The 19,941-nt window shown below is 37.8% G+C and overlaps 1 protein-coding gene across 1 annotated transcript in view; it reads left to right on the top strand.

The window, feature by feature from the left end:
• The window catches only part of LOC106137205 (hemicentin-1-like), a 42,921-nt gene that overhangs the window by 12,527 nt on the left and 10,453 nt on the right, over window positions 1–19,941 (top strand). The window contains exons 20-39 of the mRNA XM_060950250.1: window positions 348–501; window positions 977–1,122; window positions 1,800–1,968; window positions 2,421–2,515; window positions 3,168–3,321; window positions 3,817–3,938; window positions 4,313–4,456; window positions 4,818–4,952; window positions 5,577–5,698; window positions 9,075–9,305; window positions 9,542–9,695; window positions 10,822–10,939; window positions 12,500–12,710; window positions 13,452–13,668; window positions 14,544–14,671; window positions 15,044–15,221; window positions 15,784–15,959; window positions 16,768–17,001; window positions 17,430–17,592; window positions 18,750–18,866. Of these exons, the coding sequence (XP_060806233.1) occupies window positions 348–501; window positions 977–1,122; window positions 1,800–1,968; window positions 2,421–2,515; window positions 3,168–3,321; window positions 3,817–3,938; window positions 4,313–4,456; window positions 4,818–4,952; window positions 5,577–5,698; window positions 9,075–9,305; window positions 9,542–9,695; window positions 10,822–10,939; window positions 12,500–12,710; window positions 13,452–13,668; window positions 14,544–14,671; window positions 15,044–15,221; window positions 15,784–15,959; window positions 16,768–17,001; window positions 17,430–17,592; window positions 18,750–18,866 (3,168 nt within the window). The remainder of the gene's footprint in view (window positions 1–347; window positions 502–976; window positions 1,123–1,799; window positions 1,969–2,420; window positions 2,516–3,167; window positions 3,322–3,816; window positions 3,939–4,312; window positions 4,457–4,817; window positions 4,953–5,576; window positions 5,699–9,074; window positions 9,306–9,541; window positions 9,696–10,821; window positions 10,940–12,499; window positions 12,711–13,451; window positions 13,669–14,543; window positions 14,672–15,043; window positions 15,222–15,783; window positions 15,960–16,767; window positions 17,002–17,429; window positions 17,593–18,749; window positions 18,867–19,941) is intronic.

A 19,941-nucleotide genomic window follows, 5' to 3' on the forward strand; every position in this document is an offset into this window, starting at 1 on the left:
AAAAGATATATCAAAGTAATCAAAGGTCGTCAAATGTTAATTTAATTAACTTTAAAAGCAGTTAGAACGCCGAATAATTTTTGTGTATCAAGAGGTCATTATCAGAAGTTTGTTTTATACTTTAATTCATTCATATAATCACGTTTATATGCCTTGCTGTATAGACAAAGCCAACAGGCTTGAAAGACTGATAGGCCAGTTTCTGCTGTTAGACTTATGATAGAATTGAGATTCAAATAATGTCAGGTTGCTAGCCCATCGCCCTAAAGAAGAATCCCAAGTTAATAAATCTATACTTTAAATAAGAAATATTTTCAAATTGCTCTAGTTTGAATTTTTTCACACAGCCCCGCCAGAATTAGTGAGTTTACCCAATGAAGAGCTTATCAAGCCAATAGAGGCGGGCGACAGAGTGACGTTCAGCTGTAAGGCTGAGGGCACACCGCGGCCCGCTGTCGTCTGGAACAAGGATGGCAGGCCTGTCTCTTATTCTACCAGGGTGTGAGTTCACCAATAAATAATTGTTACTTAACTACATACATACATAAAATCACGCCTCTTTCCCGAAGGGGTAGGCAGAGACTAACTCTTTCCACTTGCCACGATCTCTGCATACTTCCTTCGCTTCATCCACATTCATAACTCTCTTCATGCAAGCTCGGCGGTTTCGGGTACTTTTGACCTGACCCTTTACTTAACTACATTCTGAATTTTGTAATATTCAGTTCAGCGGAAGCCGCGGTGTCTGCAAACAAAATGCACCTAGCCCATGTTTGACTTTGGGTCTCCGAATGAATGAATAAACGAGTTTTTTTATTTCGCTTTTATATATAAAGAAAAGAGATACCGTATCTACATTTCGATTAGGTCAATGGCTTAAAATTTCTGGTGATTTATCTAGCAATCTCAATATCAATTCGTTCGCTGTTCTACCAGGGCATCAGCTCATTCAAATTGTCTTTCTTTTTTCTTTCAGGTTTATAGACAATACTCTGTACAGGACTCAGTCAATAGAACAACTGGTGATTGAAGGAGCAAATGTGCAGGATTCTGGGATCTACACTTGTAATGCTGCCAGCTCTCTCGGCTCAGTTGCAAAGGAGTTTCCACTAGTTGTATATGGTAATTATAGAGAGGCTGAATAAAGAGGAAAGATGTAGTATGCTCTAAGGGGAAGCCCTTCGGGAAAAAGGCGTGATTTTATGTATGTATGTATGTGAATAAAGGCAGATTGTCGAAAAAAGGGTCAGTTCTACCTAGTGAATATTTTTATGGCATTTTGTTTACCTGTCACTTTCAATTAAGAAAAATCGAATTCGAAATCTGAATAAATATAATTACATAAGAAGTGTTGGGATGCTACGGTGTAAACAGATTATAAAACAAAATGTTAAATAACAATGTTTCACTATGTGAAAACTCGTTCTAACACAATCTTTTCGTGAAAGCTAGTTCTTACACACAATCTTTTCGTGAAAGCTAGTTCTAACACACAATCTTTTCGTGAAAGCTAGTTCTAACACACAATCTTTTCGTGAAAGCTAGTTCTAACACACAATCTTTTCGTGAAAACTAGTTCTAACACACAATCTTTTTGTGAAAGCTAGTTCTAATACAATCTTTTCGTGAAAGCTAGTTCCAACACACAATCTTAGCATGAATAGTTATGAATGTAGACGAAGCGAAAGGAGTATGCAGGGATCGTGGCAAGGAAAGATGTAGTCCCTGCCTACCCCTCTGGAAAAGAGGCGTGATTTAATGTATGTATGTTATACCTACTATATACCTACTTTTTCTAGAATCCCCAGTGATAGACAGCAACCTCTCCGACCAAGTATCAGTGAACGAGGGCCAATACGTGGAGTTGCCCTGCGTAGCGCGAGGTCACCCCAAACCGGATATCCGGTGGCTACACGACGGACAGCCCGCCACGGATACCAGGAGATCCTTTGATGAGACTGGGATCAGGTATTTGTTAAGATTTTATAAAAGTGTTCCGTGTGGTTTTCGGCACTTGAGAACATAGAAAATAGAACCACTCCATACGTTTCCCTGGATGGATGTCGTAAAAGATGACTAAGGGATAGGCTTATAAACTAGGGATTCCTCGTGTATGTCAGTTTCATTATTACGCCAAACAGCTAAACGTGGCGTTTTCAGTCTTTTCGATACGGTTGGCTCTTTCTACTCCGCGAGGAATAAAAACATGACTTTATTACAAAATATATACATAGGTACATATTAATATTTAAATGTCATTTCGAGGCTATTGGCTCTGTCTTATGACGTGACGTGATTAAATAGGTATAGTATAGTTGATTATTCCATAACAACAAGTCTACGTGACTTTATCTACCTGAGTTTTTTTAACGAGAATAAAAAAAACAGATGATAACTTACCACATGACACTGTTTTGCAGATTCATAGCAAATTTAACCGATTTCGGAACATACACGTGCATTGCTGAAAATGAGTTTGCCAGCACTTCTTTGAACTTCTCCGTTTTTGTGTGGGGTAAGCAATTTAATTTAAATGTCCAAATTTGTCTCCCACTTCCAGCTCATTTCTTTTTTAGAGACAAACAACTTGATAATGACTATACTTTAAAACATAATCGGAGTCTGGAGATATCGGGGGAATTCCTAAACATTTAATTGTGAAAAATGAAAATGAAATAATATTTATTAAGTAACTTACAAGCGGGTAACAAATTAGTGGCTGGAGCCTCCATTTAAGTGCATAATGCACTTGTGTTTGGAGTATCCGCTCTTCTAAAGTAGACCTATAATTACTTATGTAAGTTAAATAAATGCAAGGCATCAATAAACAATAGTAGACTATAGTATTAAGCTAAAATGAGAAGGTTATCATTGTGGAGTAATTGTTTTCAATATAATTTTAAAGCTATTTGGACATTTAGATCTTGTAATTATCTAAATCGCGCTAACAAAGTTTCATGGATTGGAGCATAAATACAACCTTCGACTCAACATCGTCGGTGCCGGGGTTCCCCAGGCATCACACCTAGCCTGGCGGAAGATCTTCCCTTTGGTGGCGGTCGAGCCGAATCATCGCTCCCGCTACAATGCCACAGCCAGACAGACATGACAAACGTATAACACCTCTCTTTATCGGGGGTTATAAAAACAACTTTTGTGTGTTTCAGTGCCGCCATCTATCGAGCCACCTTTGGAAGACAAACAAGATGTGTTTGTTGGTCAAAACATAACTCTCCAATGTGACGTGGTCGGTTTTCCCATTCCAAATATAATGTGGGAGTTCAACGATGTTATACTCAGCGAAAATACTACGGATTTAAGGTATGTTAGAATTTTATTGAATCTATCACTATTTGAATCTCAATTCTATCTTAAAGCCAAATAGCTGAACGTGGCCTATCAGTCTTCAAGACTGTTGGCTCTGTCTACCCCGCAAGGGATATAGACGTGATTATATGTATGTATGTATAGAATTTTATGTTATTTGTGCCCGTTAGATAGATTAGCATTCATTGTCCGAACTGATCGGAATTCAGTTGTATAAGCTGGATGACCGAGTGGTGCTCGGAGGACGTCATAAAGACCATAAAAAATATTAAAAAAGAAAACTTAAACTATAACCTTACCCACCTCCGACGTGAAAGCCGATCGCTCTGATACTTTCAACTACGACTAATTTGTCAATAATTTCAAATGAAATCAGAAAAAAAAATCATTCTCGTTTAATAGTATAGGAAATTGGTTTTATAGCTGCGCGCCTAGAATAAAAAATAATTACAATTTTTGCGACTTTTCTCACAATATTAAATCTTTCAGATTCAATAAAGTTGGTGATATATTTATTATCAATGCAAGTTTAAGACATGAGGGTGTTTACGTATGTATAGCAGAGAATATAGCGGGTATGATGACGAAGAGTTTATGGCTTAACGTCAATGGTAAGTACCTAAATTTTTTCAAACACTATCATTTAAAATAATTTTCAGTAGCATGAACAAAGGTCTCTTGGGGTAGAAATTAATTATTAACTCAATAATTAGTACATTGGGATTCAAATGGAGGAACCGTATGACGCAGGTGCGCTGATTATACCTAACATAACCGCAACCAGTCGTTCAGTTAATATTAAATTAAAACTTTCTGTACAAAAGAAAAGTTAGGTAGAGAAATTAAATGAAAATATAAATTGATTATATATTTTAAGTCTATATGTTGTACATTTTACGCGTATGAAATTTTAATTAATAAATATTGTATCTACTTAGTTATATTTTATTAGATTTCGAAAGTTATTAAAGTAATATTTTTTCAGAACCGCTGAGAATTTCACCCGATAACTTCGAAGGACCTTACATAGCTACGAATATGGATACTTCTTTAGTTATAAGCTGCAATGTTACAGGCAAACCTAAACCTTTTATTGTATGGTCTAAGGACGACTATTATTTGAATAACGGTAAGTAGATTTTTATTTTTGTCTACTTGGGGATACGCGATGTAGATAGGGGTGTGATGAAAATTATTTTCTAAATCTTATCAAATTTACAAGCCAATGTTTCAAGTGGCCTAAAAAGATGATTGTTAAAAGTTAACTGGTGATGCATACATATGGTCAGTCTATATTGTGGGGTAGACAAAGCCAACAGTCTTGAAGACTGATAGGCCACGTTCAGCTATTTGTCTTAATGATAGAATTGAGACTCAAATAGTGACAGGTTGCTAGCCCATCGCCTAAAAAAAGATACTGGTGATTGGTATTCAAAAAGTCACCCTGGCAATTGAATGCGCAATAAAAAGTGTGAAGCCCTATTATCCAGATCCTCGTTTCGAAGTGGACTCCGAAGGCACGTTGACGATCAAGTCTCCCACTGAAGACCTGAGTGGCGCCTACACGTGCACAGCCAAGAGTGTGTCGGGACAAGTCAATAGGACCGTCAGCGTGGAAATATACTGTAAGTTTGTTTCTGTGCAGTTGTCTGCAGAGACATGACATCTGTTTATACAAACGAAAACTATAGGGCGGATAAGTTTCTCTTTAGGCAGCTGTTCATTAAATCAAGATGACTGATATAACAATGCACAATCGAAATAAAACTCAATTGAATTGCAAAAATTTTAAATTCAGATGACATCAACCAGACTTTTCACATTTACACGGGAGCGAATTATCTCAACCGTCATATGCCACAAGCCTATAACAGCGCGTATGCTAAATCGCGCAAGCAAAGATTTCACGGATTAGAGCATTCATACAACCTCCGACTCATCATTGTCGGAGCCGCGGTTCTTCATTCATAACACCTAGACTGGCGGAAGAATTTCCTCTTTATCCCTAGGATGAGCCCGAATCATCGCTCCCGCTATATCTATCATAATTGCCTTATCAAAATCTACGAAAGATACATACAACATATATATAATCAATTCTATAACCCTTGCTGGGTAGACAAAGCCAACAGTCTCCACAATACTGAAAGACCACGTTCAGCTGTTTGGCCTAATGATAGAATTGAGATTCAAATAGTGATTGCTGCCTACACAAATAGTACAAATAGCATTTTCCTTCTTTATTTCAGCTCTGCCTACACAAATGCAGTCAGATCAGACCCACACGGCTGTGACGGTGGTGGAAGGTCGACCGGCACACATCGCCTGTCCTATATCAGCGTCGAAGAAGGACCACATTAAATGGTATAAGGTCAGAAATACAGGCGGACTAAATGATAAAATACATGTTAAATAATAATATGCTGGTATGCCGCTTTTATTCTAGTCACATGAAGTTACTTACCTACTGTGAATATATATATATATATGATCCGGAATAATTATGATATATGTTTTTTCACGGTGAAGGAAAACTTGTTAAAAGTGTAACCATGATCCAAGTTGATCGAGAAGATGAAGAGATTGGGGTGAAGTTAAACATTGACAACGCATATCTTATCTTTTCGTATGAGATAAAATAAGAGTTTATACATATAAAAAGAAAAGTCATATTCGTTAATACCGACAGGTTCCTCAGTAAAATACGTCCCAATGGATATTTTTGATGTCCTCCGTTTTGTTCGGTCGGAACAGGAAACAAATTGATAAATAGGGCTTGTTTTTAGATTATAAATAGATAGATAAAACTCTTTATTGCACCATAAGAGTAAACAGAGTAAATGTATTATAGTCTGTTTGTATAGAATTCCCCAATCATCTAATCTAGTTCGATTTTATGAAAAGTTAAACTGTCTTCTAAATAAGTTAAAACATAAAAAAGGATACAAAATTATTCTAACAGGTGATTTAAATATAGACCTACTTTGTGAAAATGAATCCAGAAAACTGCAAAACATAATATCGAATTATAATTACAATTTTCACATTAAATTGCCCACACGCAAGAAAACTTGTATTGACCACATCATAAGTAATTTTTTTGTAACTCAAAGTGGCACTTATGCTCTATATCTTTCCGATCATGATACTGCTCAATTCATTAAATTTACAGAACAAAATAGCATACAGAAACCGTCACATTGGTTCGTCAAGAAAAGAGACTATAGCTATGAGAACATAGAAAAGTTTCGTGAATGTTTGAGTAGTTTAACATGGAGTGATGTCTTAAATGAAAATGACACTAACACTGCATTTAATTATTTTCATGAGACTTTCAAACTTTTCTATGACCTCTGTTTTCCAATAATTAGAATAAAGGTTAGGGCACAGAAAAGAGGTGTAACAAACTGGCTCACCAAAGGTTTACGAAAATCGACTATAACAAAACGACATCTACGTTTTGACTATTATAAAAACTCCAATGGTACAAATAAAAGGAAGTACCAAAATTATAATAAACTTCTAAAAAGATGTATACATCAGTCTCAAAAAAACATTAACACAAAGCATCTGACATTATCAAAAAATAAATGTAAAGCCACTTGGGAGATAATAAAAAATAACACAGTTCGGGACTCTTCTAACATTGACAATTTAAAAATTAATAATGACATGATGAACAATCCAATAGAAATTTCGAATGCGTTTAATAGACACTTTATTAATCTGCCAAATAATAATAGCAAAAATAATACATATAATCATGATCTCAAATCAAATCACGCTAGCCTTTTCTTGACACCTGTAGACACATACGAAATAATTAAAATAATAATGTCGTTAAAATTGACTAACTCTTGTGGTTATGATGATATACAAACTAGCATATTAAAAGCTTGTGCTCATGAGATTGCACAAGTTCTGACGTATTTAATAAATCTATCCTTCAGTACCGGTGTATTTCCCGATAAACTTAAGGTGTCAAAGGTAAAGCCCTTATACAAAAAAGGTCCCCAAGATTGTGTCGATAATTATCGACCGATTGCTCTTATACCCATAATAGCTAAAATATTTGAAAAAGCTTTCCTCACACGTCTTACTCTATTTCTTGATAAGTTTAAAATAATCAAACCAGAACAGAATGCATTTCAAAGAGGAAAATCCACGACACTTGCCACCTTCCATCTCATAAATAAAATTCTGGAATCGATGGACAAACGTGTACCAGTCACGACTGTCTTTTTTGATATGAGTAAGGCGTTTGATTTTGTAAAGCACGCGTTATTGCTACATAAATGCGAAATGTATGGTGTTCGAGGTTTGGCAAATAAGTGGGTCAAGAGTTATTTGTGTAACAGGACACAATATGTCGAAATTACAAAAATGAATGACAGTAATGAAATAGAACAATATAACTCTACGAAGGAACCAAATTTAGTAGGAGTGCCGCAAGGTAGTATCCTGGGCCCAATGTTATTTTTATTATATATAAATGACTTGCCAAATATAACAAATTATGACTGCACACTATTTGCTGATGACATTTCTGTAATTATACCATGTAATAACAATCTAACTTATAATGATGAAATTAATAAAACAATTGACAAAATAATAAAATGGCTTAATAATAACAATCTACAAATAAATTTAACAAAGACTACTTATATGCAATTTATAAATAAGAATGGTAAAAAACATAATTTAAATATTTCCCACAATAATATATTAATCAAAGAATCAAACCAAACTATGTTCTTAGGAATTACATTAGATGACAAGTGTACGTGGGAAGGACATGTTGCCAAAATTTGTAAAAAGATTAACTCTTTTTCGTACGCTTTGTGGAAACTTACAAAAGTGAGCAGCAAAGCAGTAGCAATACAAGCATATCATGGTTATGTGGGATCCGTTCTTCGATATGGCATTCTTATATGGGGAAATTCCTGTCATATGGAACGTGCTCTTATAGCTCAAAAAGCGTGTATCAGAGCAATATGCAACGTAGACCCTCTGACATCATGCAAACCTCTATTTAAGGAATTAAAAATATTGACTGTTCCATGCCTATATATATTCGAATTATGTGTATTTGTCAAAAATAACCCTAACTTATTTAAAAAACGAAATGACACTAGCAAATATAGCTGTAGACATCCTAATAGACTAAATCTACTCATCTCAACCACAAAAGTAAAAAGCAGAAATAGCTATCAAATGGCTGTCAAAATATACAACGGCCTCAATGAGGATATAAAGTCGCTATCTTTGAATGCCTTTAAAACTAAATTAAAACTGTGGCTTATCGAAAAATCGTTTTATACTGTTGACGAATATTTCGATAAAAAATAAATTCTGACAAGAACATTTAATATGACATTATTTTAATTTAATTTTCATTTCAATTTTAATTTTCATTTAATTTCAATTTTCTGTATTTTTGCATGCCATGACTGGTTAAATGCGCGACATGTATATTCTTTGTAACACCTTTAATTGTACCGCATTTATAGCAAATAAAGTATTTGTATTTGTAACATACAAAACAGACAGAAATGGTACAAAGGCGGACTTGTCGCTAATGCAGTCTCTTCAAGTCAATCTTTGGGTGGAAGGAAACAGGCGATCGGCGTTGGCGCAGAGCAAGATAAATAAATGTTTTAACATAATACAATGTACACAGAATATATAACCATATATTTTACATACAAATACACAATTACAATATATTGTTTACTCTTATACAGGATGCCAAAATTGTTTCTCGTGGCCAACTTGAATTCTCGAATGTTTCTCGCCACGACGCTGGCACATACGCTTGTGTGGTGACCAATGCGGTGTCTTCGTCGTCTGCCAGTGTGCTGCTGAGGGTGGAGTGGCCGCCGGGGTTCGTGGACAATACGGGGGGTGGAGTGGAGGCGGTCAAGGGAGGGGATTACTACTTTGACTGCGAGGTTGACTCGAAGCCGGTCGCTAAGGTATGATATTATTTTGAGAAAGCGGTGGATAATAAAGGAGGAAGGGAGGGGTCAAGATTAGGGGTCGCCTTTTAAGCAGAAGTAAAGGTAGCGAAATACATGTAAGATGCATTGTCAATTGTTGCTTGTTCCAAATGTGTATGGTTAGGATTTTTTTTCTGAAAAATTGTGCCGTAAACAATATTATTTCCTCAAAAATAAAACTAGTTACTAATAAAAAAATAATATTGTTTCAGACAAAATGGCTGTTCAACTCCCGACCGATGCTGTTTCAAGAGCAGCCTCGCCTTAAATTGCTGACGGTACAAATATGGCACACGGGCGTCTACCAGTGTGTCGTGTCCAATACACACGGCGCTGTTACTAAGCGATTCTCTCTCGATGTTTTGGGTAAGTCTTACGGAATACCGTAAATGAGAAAGTGTGTTAGTTTGTCTGTAGCATCTTTACGCTTTATTTGTTTGACCAATGTCCGTGAATTCTGCAAACACGTAGTCGGAAGTACAGAGTCGGTCCATGACAACTTCATCCCGAAAAAATACTACTCTTGGTGAAATTTGCGTTAAATATAGAATCACACAAAAAACATGCGGTATTTCTATACGAAAAACAACGACAAAATAAAGTGGTGTTCTAACTGTGACATTAAAGGGACACTTAGCAAATACTTATGGCCGATGGGGGTTTTGACAATTATTAAGCTATATATAGTATCCTATAATACATACATACATATGGTCACGTCTATATCCCTTGCGGGGTAGACAGAGCCAACAGTCTTGAAAAGACTGAATGGCCACGTTCAGCTATTTGGCTTAATGATAGAACCGAGATTCAAATAGCGACAGGTTGCTAGCCCATCGCCTAAAAGAGGAATCCTAAGTTTATAAGCCTATCCCTTAGTCGCCTTTTACGACATCCATGGGAAAGAGATGGAGTGGTCCTATTCTTTTTTGTAATAGTGCCGGGAACCACACGGCACACGTATCCTATAATAATGAATAAAAATTTTGAATTTTGGTCAAAAAGGCCTCGAGTGGAGACCAAGTACCGAAAGGAGGGCCACGAGATGCACCGATGATCTGATGAAGTCGCAGGGAAACGTTGGATGCAGGTCACTTCCAACAGAGCGAGGTGTTAGTCATTTCGGGGCTATGTTCAGCAGTCAAGTCCTGCGTCCTTAAAAAAAAATAATAATAATATATTTATTTCAAAAAAAAAGGACAAATATTTCAAAAGAACAATGTTTAAATTTTTCGTAGCGTGCGGCGTAGACAGATAAAAGTTAATTTTCAGCATAAGTAGTATTACAGGATTTCGAATAAAGAAAATAAAAAAAAAAAAACATTGTTTAACATCAATGACTTCCTCACTAGGCAAGCCTGTGTCGAGGAAATCAAAATTAACAATAATTAAGAGAGACAAACAGTAAAGTCCTGGAATAATGATGATGATCTCAAAAACTCCCTGTTCAAGAACGCCTAGGTAATTCCACAAATGAATGTTTCTGTTACAGAGCCACCGTTCATATCGGAGTTTGACTTATTGGATGTACGACTGAAAGAAGGTGTTAACGCGACTCTGCAGTGCGACGCTCGAGGCACGCCGATACCCAGTGTTGAATGGAGTTTCAAGTATGTACTATTGATATATATACATACATATAATCACGTCTATTTTCCTTGCGGGGTAGACAGAGCCAACAGTCTTGTAAAGACTGATAGGCCACGTTCAGCTATTTGGCTTTAAGATAGAATTGAGATTCAAATAGTGACAGGTTGCTAGCCCATCGCCTAAAAAAGAATCTCAAGTATGTAAGCCCATCCCTTAGTCGCCTTTTACGACATCCATGGGAAAGAGATGGAGTGGTCTCATTCTTTTTTGTATTGGTGCCGGGAACCACACGGCACCAATATTGATATATTTATAGATAAATAAATAATTATGTATATACGGGACAAATAACACATATTGAGTTAGCCTCGAAGTAAGTTTGAAACTTGTGTTACGAGATACTAACCCAACGATACTATATTTTAGAATAAATAATTATGTAGATAAACATCCAAGACCCAGGCCAATTAGAGAAAGTTCGTTTCTCATCATGCCCTGGCCGGGATTCGAACCCGGGACCTCCGGTGCCACAGACAAGTACACTACCACAGAGGCCGTACATGTTTATAAATATTCATGCAATAAAACCACAGAAAAGCTTGGACACGAAAGCCATGTTTTATAAAGATGCGCGCGCATGGGACGCCGCACCACAGATTAAAAAAGAACATAACAAAAAAGAGTTTGTATAACAGGTCAAACTTCTTTGAACATATATATCAACTATTCTACTTAATGTGACTAGTCGTTCGTCGCGAACTTAGACCTCAAGAACACTATTATTTTTTACAAAATTGATAACTAAATATATCTTAAAAACAAGTGAACTGATTTTGTTGTTAATTTCGCCCCAAATTGATTGATCACCCAATATTTGCTGTCTTCCAGGCGCTTGAGAATAGGAGACTCTAGTACCTTTTCATTTAAATGTAGAGAGAGGCGACTTAGTACGTTAACCTGGTGCGATAATCATGATTCAAACTATATTATCTTACAAGCGTACGAGGTCGGATTTACAGAAGCACGTCGAACCTCTGAGTTGTGTTGTACTTACCCCACGCATTATTCACCCGCATCAGGCCCTCTGAATAGGAACCGCATAAATTTCCAAATGTTACCTGTTGCGAAGTGCCTTTGATACAAACTAAGCAAGCTCTCTAGGGCTATGAATGGTCAGAAGGGTTCTTTCTCCACCCAGGGTTAGGCTATCGTGGTCACAGACAAACTTTAGACTCGGAAAAACGAGAAAATGATAATTGAATATTTCTGCTATTAAATATTCATGTGTAATTGTCTATTACTGAATAACTTCCATTGAAGAAATCCCATTGGGTATAAGTCCGCCATTGTACATATTCTTCTAAATAACTTTTTTGTAATTTGTTATATTTATTTCTATGTGCAATAAAGAGTTAACAAACAAACAAACAAACTTCGCCTCGAACATAGACCTCGCACTTTTTTTATTTTACAAATACAAAAGTTCAAGTTCAAAAGTTATAGCGTTTCAAATATACATACATACATACCTATATCAAAGTCAAAAAAAAATTTAATCTCTTTCATTTCACTCCTAACAGTAACACAAACTGGCACGTTATCAATTCGACATTATCAACCACCATCATAACTGCCTCTTCGTCGGGTTTGTACCGCTGTGACGCGACGAACAAAGCAGGGCGCGCACACCTAGTGTACCGAGTGAGTGTGGTGTCACCAGCGAAGGTTCTAGAGCTGGTGACGTATGAGAACGGAGTGGGGACCACTGTTGGAGACAAGGTGGAGGCTGTGGTAAGTACATACATACATATTGTCACGTCTATATCCCTTGCGGGGTAGACGGAGCCAACAGTCTTGAAAATACTGAATGGCCACGTTCAGCTGTTCGGCTTAATGATAGAATTGAGATTCAAATAGTGACAGGTTGCTAACCCATCGCCTAAAAAAGAGTACCAAGTTTGTAAGCCTATCCCTTAGTCGTTTTTTACGACATCCATGAGAAAGAGATGGAGTGGTCCTATTCTCTTTTGTATTGGTGCCGGGAACCACACGGCACACGGCTGTGGTAAGTTTATGCTTTATATACTAAACTAGCTTGTACCGGCAGCTTCGGTTGTGCGAATTTTGTGCCGTCTACGCGTGAGATTTTAGATGATTTATTAGTGTAACCTACACCTATTTATTTATAACTCAGTAGATAAAGTAGATGTGGATGAAGCGAAGGAAATATGCAGAGATCGTGGCAAGTGGAAAGAGGTAGTCTCTGCCTACCCCTCCGGGAAAGAGGCGTGATTTTATGTATGTATGTATGTAGATAAAGAAATACCTATACGCGCGAATTTAGCAGCACCTACAAAAGAATACAAGTTTTTGGCAAATCTTACTTTGATATAACTTATTTTGATCGGATCGGATGAGAAATACCCTATGTCCTTAAAGCCATTAAGAGAAATACCTACATAATCAATCTTTACATGTCCTTTGCAGATTAGACAAGTTTTATGTAGTTCACAGTATTTTTCTTGATTTCAGCTAGGCAGCCGCCTCCGAATATCCTGTTCAGCATCAGGCTTACCACCTCCTAGAATCCAGTGGATAAGGAACGGGAACACATTGATGTCTCGCGAGGAAGACCTCAGCTTGGAGTTGGTGATGGAGAATTTGCAGACAAATCAAGCAGGGAGCTACAGTTGTGTGGTCAGCAATGATGGGGGGATCCACGAGAGGAGGGTTAAGTTGGAGATTCTAGGTGAGATTTTGTTAATTCTTCTTTTCCTCGGTCAGGTTTCTTTTGAGTCGTGGTTGTATTTAATACCTATACGCTGTCTCACGAATTACGGTAAGCGCTGCACTTATTTTATGTATATTGTTTATTTATTGAAATTTTTATGTATCTTTATTATTATAATATTATTTTCATGTTTTGCGTATGTATCAATATATTTATTAAGTTTGAAGCTCCCTAAAACTCTCTGTCAGACCCAATGGTTCACTGTTAGATAATGCTTCTAGCATTATGTCTGCCAATTGTGCTATAGGTACATTTTAATTTGTATTATAAAGAATAAATAAATCGACTTTATTGTCCTTGCGTAACTTTTTTTTACAGTTAATTATTGCCATATCTTACATTCTTACTTCCATCTCTCTCATAGAAGGATCATGGGTTCTCTCTATTATTATCAACACTCAGGCATTTCTCTCTTTCTCGTGTTTTCTCTCTGTTTCTCACATACATACACATGCATCGTCAATTTTATAAAATTAATTTACGTCTTGTAGTAGTTCTTCCTCCTGGCTTCTAGTCCCGGTCGCATCCTCGCCACTCTCAAGAGTAGCCCGGGGTTTGCCTTTTACCACGGATCCTGAATTGGGTGAATCAGGTTTTTACACGAAGCGGTTCCCATGCCACCTCCGCAAACTTAACATCGTCAAAGCCTTCCCACAAGTAAAAAAGGTGAATATAGATAAATATCAACAAAGAGATTTACGCAAACAGCAAACTGCTTTAATATTCACCCGTCCTTTCATGGATCTAATGGAATAGTTTTCTTTTGAAATAAGTAGCACCTTTGTACTAAAAATAAAAAGAGTACAACTTTTCTGTTTTTTTTTCCATTACAGAGCCACCGAAAATATTCCAGACATTATTTGAGAACTCAAACTATACTGATAATGTCGTGAACTTAGAAGTGATGTCAGGTCAAGCGTTTTACCTGCACTGCCATCCTTATGGTAATCCCCTACCAGAGGTAATGCATTTTTTCTCAATAAAGCATATATTATTTATACATCGAAGACGTTCTGGCAAAAGGTCAGGTCGAGAAAATGAAACCGTCGTGCTTGCATGAAGATGAATGTGGATAAAACGATAGAAGTACTCTAGTACTCTTCTAAAAGTCGTCTGCTCTTACTCTGCCTCTTATTATAGCGCGTTCTTGAACATTTTTGTCGGAGGTTGTATATGTGCTCCAATCTGTGAAATCTTTTCTTGCGCGATTTGGACTTTTTGCTGATTTTGACTGATAGCGTCGCGTGATTTTGTTTTTGTGACTTGTGGCGTAGAGATTTCGCCACAATTTTATTAACTATTATTCATATATGAACCCGGTTTTTTATTTAAGGTATACTGGTTCAAAAACGACTTGCCTCTACGATTGTTCGACGACTCTATGGTGTCCACGGACTATGGTGAGGTTATAGTGTCGAAGAATGCTGTCTATGATCAGACAGGGAATTACACCTGCGTGGCGAGAAATAAAGTGGGAAACAATAGTGTCAGTTATCTGGTCGATGTTTTGGGTGAGTTTACAAAAATGAAGCGAATGAATAAAATAAATGAGTAGAGTAACAAGATAATGGTGATTAATATCCACACAATTACTAAAGAAAAAAGATTTGTATTTTTACAACGAATAAACTCAAAAATTACTGGACTGAGTTTCAACAAATTTGGCACATACATAATAGACCTATTCTGGCAGCCAAGCGCAATAGCGGCATCAGCTAAGAGCGGGTGCTAACGTCGAAATAACTACGGTGAGCTCAGGAGATAGCTGCACTACCTCGTCTCGATTGGTGTATGTAAAATGGTTCAGGTATCCCGTGAGCCGTGTGTACCAGCTAACTCTCCGTTATTTGGTCTACGAAAGTACAGAGGACTTGAAAGTTGCATTCGACATTGGCATAAGTTAGACCACGATGAGATGAAAATTGAGAGCCCTAATACTGACGCATTTATGTTATAAAAAACTTTCATTTATTCAGAGAACAGATGAAAAGTAATTGTCAGGAGTTAATAAATATAAGTGATTGTTAGCAAAATAATATATTTTTTTAATTTAAATTAAGTTATTTGTTTCAGTTCCCCCGCCAACGCCTAAAGAAACCACAAAAGCCGTCCCTGTCAAAGTTGGCAAGCCCCTTCAACTGAACTGCCCAGTGGAAGGCAGTCCCCTGCCATACGTAATGTGGGTTAAACATCCGTACACCGAACTTGGGAACACTTCGCGAGTTCTTCTATTCAACAACTACACTTTGGTAAGTTGTTTTGTATTATTTAAATCATAATGGAATTTTGTGAAACTCAAAATAAATCTTTAAAACTATTGCCGGTAAAGTCGGCAGTGGAAGGCAGTCCCCTGCCATAAGTGATGTGGGTTAAAGATACAATGAACATGGGATCACTTTGAAACTGTTGCCGTTAAATAAGTACACATTTGAAATAATATATTTGCGGAACTAGAATAAACAAAAGCCGTTGATGTTAGAGTTTGAATGCCTCTGCTACTATACTGCCCAATGGAAGACAGTCCCCTGCTATACGTAAAGTGGGTTAAACATCAATACACCGAACATGGGAACACTTCGAGAGTTGTTCTATTCAACAATACTAATATAATACACATTGGTTTGTTGTTTTTTACCAAATATTCAAAATTTCGAAAGAATTTTGTGACACTTGAAGAAAATCAAAAAACTATCGCTGATAGAGTTGGAACGCCTCTGCAACTGAACTGTCCAGTAAAAGACAGTTCCCTGCCTTTCGAGATGTGGGTTAAACATCCGTACACCCAACTCGGAACACATCTAGAGTTCTTCTATTCACCAACTGCACATTGGCCAGTTTAAAAAGGTACAGTCAACCGCAGATCAAGTTACCGTTGGCACGGTAATTGCATTACGCCGTTTGGATCTATACCAAAACAGACTAGAATTTAAAAAAAAAATAGTTTTATATTTTCTTGATACTCTTTTTATACTTTATTATTTTGGTTCTGAAACCACAATTCGCTGAAAATACGTTACGTAATGGAAGACAATTCAACATTTTACATTTCTTTTTCAGTTCATAAACAAGACTGAAGTGTCAGACAGCGGCACTTACTCCTGCATCCTCACAAATAAAGTTGGTACCACTGAAATTATCTTCGAGGTGACAGTGGAGAAGGCGCCCAAAATCGGACACATGGACAAACAGACAGACAAACAGCCTGAGACACACGTGGTGGCACTGAGGAGGAGTCTCGTGTTGAAGTGCGAAGTGGATGGGCATCCTTTGCCTAAGATCACGTGGTTGAAGGTGAAAAAAAAAATTTGTTTGCGCCCGGCCTAACCTTACCTTACCGTAACCTTTGCAGGGGAACGTAACTCGTATTAGATCATAGTTACACATTCAGTTGCCTGAATGTGGAGGTTGCCTCACGATGTTTTTCCCTCACCGTAAGAGTATCGGGTTAGTACTCAAACTAATGTACCTAAATCGGAAAATAATCATTTATTCATGGCCGCGAGAACAGATAGAATATATAGAATAGAATTTGAACCTGTGCGACACGCATTAGCCGGGCATCATAACCGTTCGACCACCAACGCTCTTCTATATTGTTTTATAAGTTTTCTTAGTAATTAATATTTATAATTTCAGAATCGTGGCAAGTGGAAAGAGGTAGTCTCTGCCTACCCCTCCGGGAAAGAGGCGTGATTTTATGTATGTATGTATAATTTCAGGACACGCAACAACTAAGCAACAGTCTATCCAATGTCCAACGCGTCTTGGGAAACAGTTTGCTAGCAATTTGGAGTGCGAGTGTGCGCGACGCGGGGCAGTATATATGTGTGGCGGAGAATACTGCGGGCACTGCGCACAGGAGATATAATGTGGTTATACAAGGTAGGGACACTTTTCTAGGTGTAACAGTGCGGACAGAGCCTTTAAGTACGTGCTATGATACAGTTTCATGAGAAATAGTTCATAGTTTGCTAGTAATATGGAGTGCGAGCGTACGCGACGCGGGGCAGTATATATGTGTGGCGGAGAATACTGCGGGCACTGCGCACAGGAGATATAATGTGGTTATACAAGGTGGGGGCACTTCTCTAGGTGTTACAGGGCGGACAGAGCCTTTAAGTTCTTGCAAAGATACAGTTTCATAAGAAATAGTTTACGCGACGCGGGGCAGTATATATGTGTGGCGGAGAATACTGCGGGCACTGCGCACAGGAGATATAATGTGGTTATACAAGGTGGGACACTTCTCTAGGTGTTACAGGGCGGACAGAGCCTTTAAGTTCTTGCAAAGATACAGTTTCATGAGAAATAGTTCATAGTTTGCTAGCAATATGGAGTGCGAGTGTACGCGACGCGGGGCAGTATAGGTATATGTATAGCGGAGAATACTGCGGGCACTGCGCACAGGAGATATAATGTGGTTATACAAGGTGGGGGCACTTCTCTAGGTGTTACAGGGCGGACAGAGCCTTAAAGTACTAGTAAAGATACAGTTTCATAAGAAATAGTTTACAGTTTGCTAGTAATTTGGAGTGCGAGTGTACGCGACTCGTATATGTGTGGCGGAGAATACTGCGGGCACTGCGCACAGGAGATATAATGTGGTCATACAAGGTGGGGGCACTTCTCCATGTCTTACAGGGGTGGACAGAACCTTATAAAGCTGGTTAGGAAACAGATTGCAAACAGTAGACAGGCGATAAAAGTGTGGACACTACTTTACATTTTATTTTGGGAAATTAGAGCCTTAAAACGTTTGTGAGTGCAAACGAGAGAAAGAGAGTAAAATTTAATTCCTATTTTAATTCCCACAAAACGCACTTAGCAGTCCACCGGATATTTCAATGTACGACCTGCAAAAATCTAGAATTCCCGTTTCATTTCTATGTTCCCTGATACCTGCTATTTAGGGATTCAAAGGCATTATTTCTCTTGCGTGCCCTACCTAAAAATTTAATACATTTTATAATCTATAGTTAAGCACACAAATTCCAAATTTTAACAAAAGAGAAAAATACAATTTTAATTTATTTTTCCAGTCCCGGGCAAATGGAGCAAGTGGTCTCAGTGGGACTACTGCAACGCGACGTGCGGGCTGGGGCACCAACACCGCTCCAGGGTCTGCCGGTTTGTGGACGACGACGACAATCCCATTGGCAAGTCGCATTTATTTTATTAACTTACATACATATGCCAGCGCCAACAGCATTTATTTTATTAACTTACATACATATGCAGAGCCAACAGTCTTTTCAAGACTGAATGGCCACGTTCAGCTATTTGTCTTAATGATACATACATATGGTCATGGTCATATCCCTTGTGGGGTAGAGCAAATGGTCTCAGTGGGACTATTGCAACGCGACGTGCGGGCTGGGGCACCAACACCGCTCCAGGGTCTGTCAGTTTGTGGACGACGACGACAATCCCATTGGCAAGTCGCATTTATTTTATATATATACATTATATATATATATATATATATATATATATATATGGGGTAGACAGAGCCACCAGTTTTGAAAAGACTGAATGGCCACGTTCAGCTATTTGGCGTAATGATACATAAATACATACATACATATGGTCACGGTCATATCCCTTGTGGGGTAGAGCAAGTGGTCTCAGTGGGATTACTGCAACGCGACGTGCGGGCTGGGGCACCAACACCGCTCCAGGGTCTGTCAGTTTGTGGACGACGACGACAATCCTATTGGCAAGTCGCATTTATTTTATATATATACATTATATATATATATATATATATATATATATATATATATATATATATATGGGGTAGACAGAGCCACCAGTTTTGAAAAGACTGAATGGCCACGTTCAGCTATTTGGCGTAATGATACATAAATACATACATACATATGGTCACGGTCATATCCCTTGTGGGGTAGAGCAAGTGGTCTCAGTGGGATTACTGCAACGCGACGTGCGGGCTGGGGCACCAACACCGCTCCAGGGTCTGTCAGTTTGTGGACGACGACGACAATCCCATTGGCAAGTCGCATTTATTTTATATATATACATTATATATATATATATATATATATATATATATATATATATATATGGGGTAGACAGAGCCACCAGTTTTGAAAAGACTGAATGGCCACGTTCAGCTATTTGGCGTAATGATACATAAATACATACATACATATGGTCACGGTCATATCCCTTGTGGGGTAGAGCAAGTGGTCTCAGTGGGATTACTGCAAC

This window comes from Amyelois transitella, chromosome 21 (genome assembly GCF_032362555.1).
Source record: "Amyelois transitella isolate CPQ chromosome 21, ilAmyTran1.1, whole genome shotgun sequence".
NCBI classification, from domain to species: Eukaryota; Metazoa; Arthropoda; class Insecta; order Lepidoptera; family Pyralidae; genus Amyelois; species Amyelois transitella.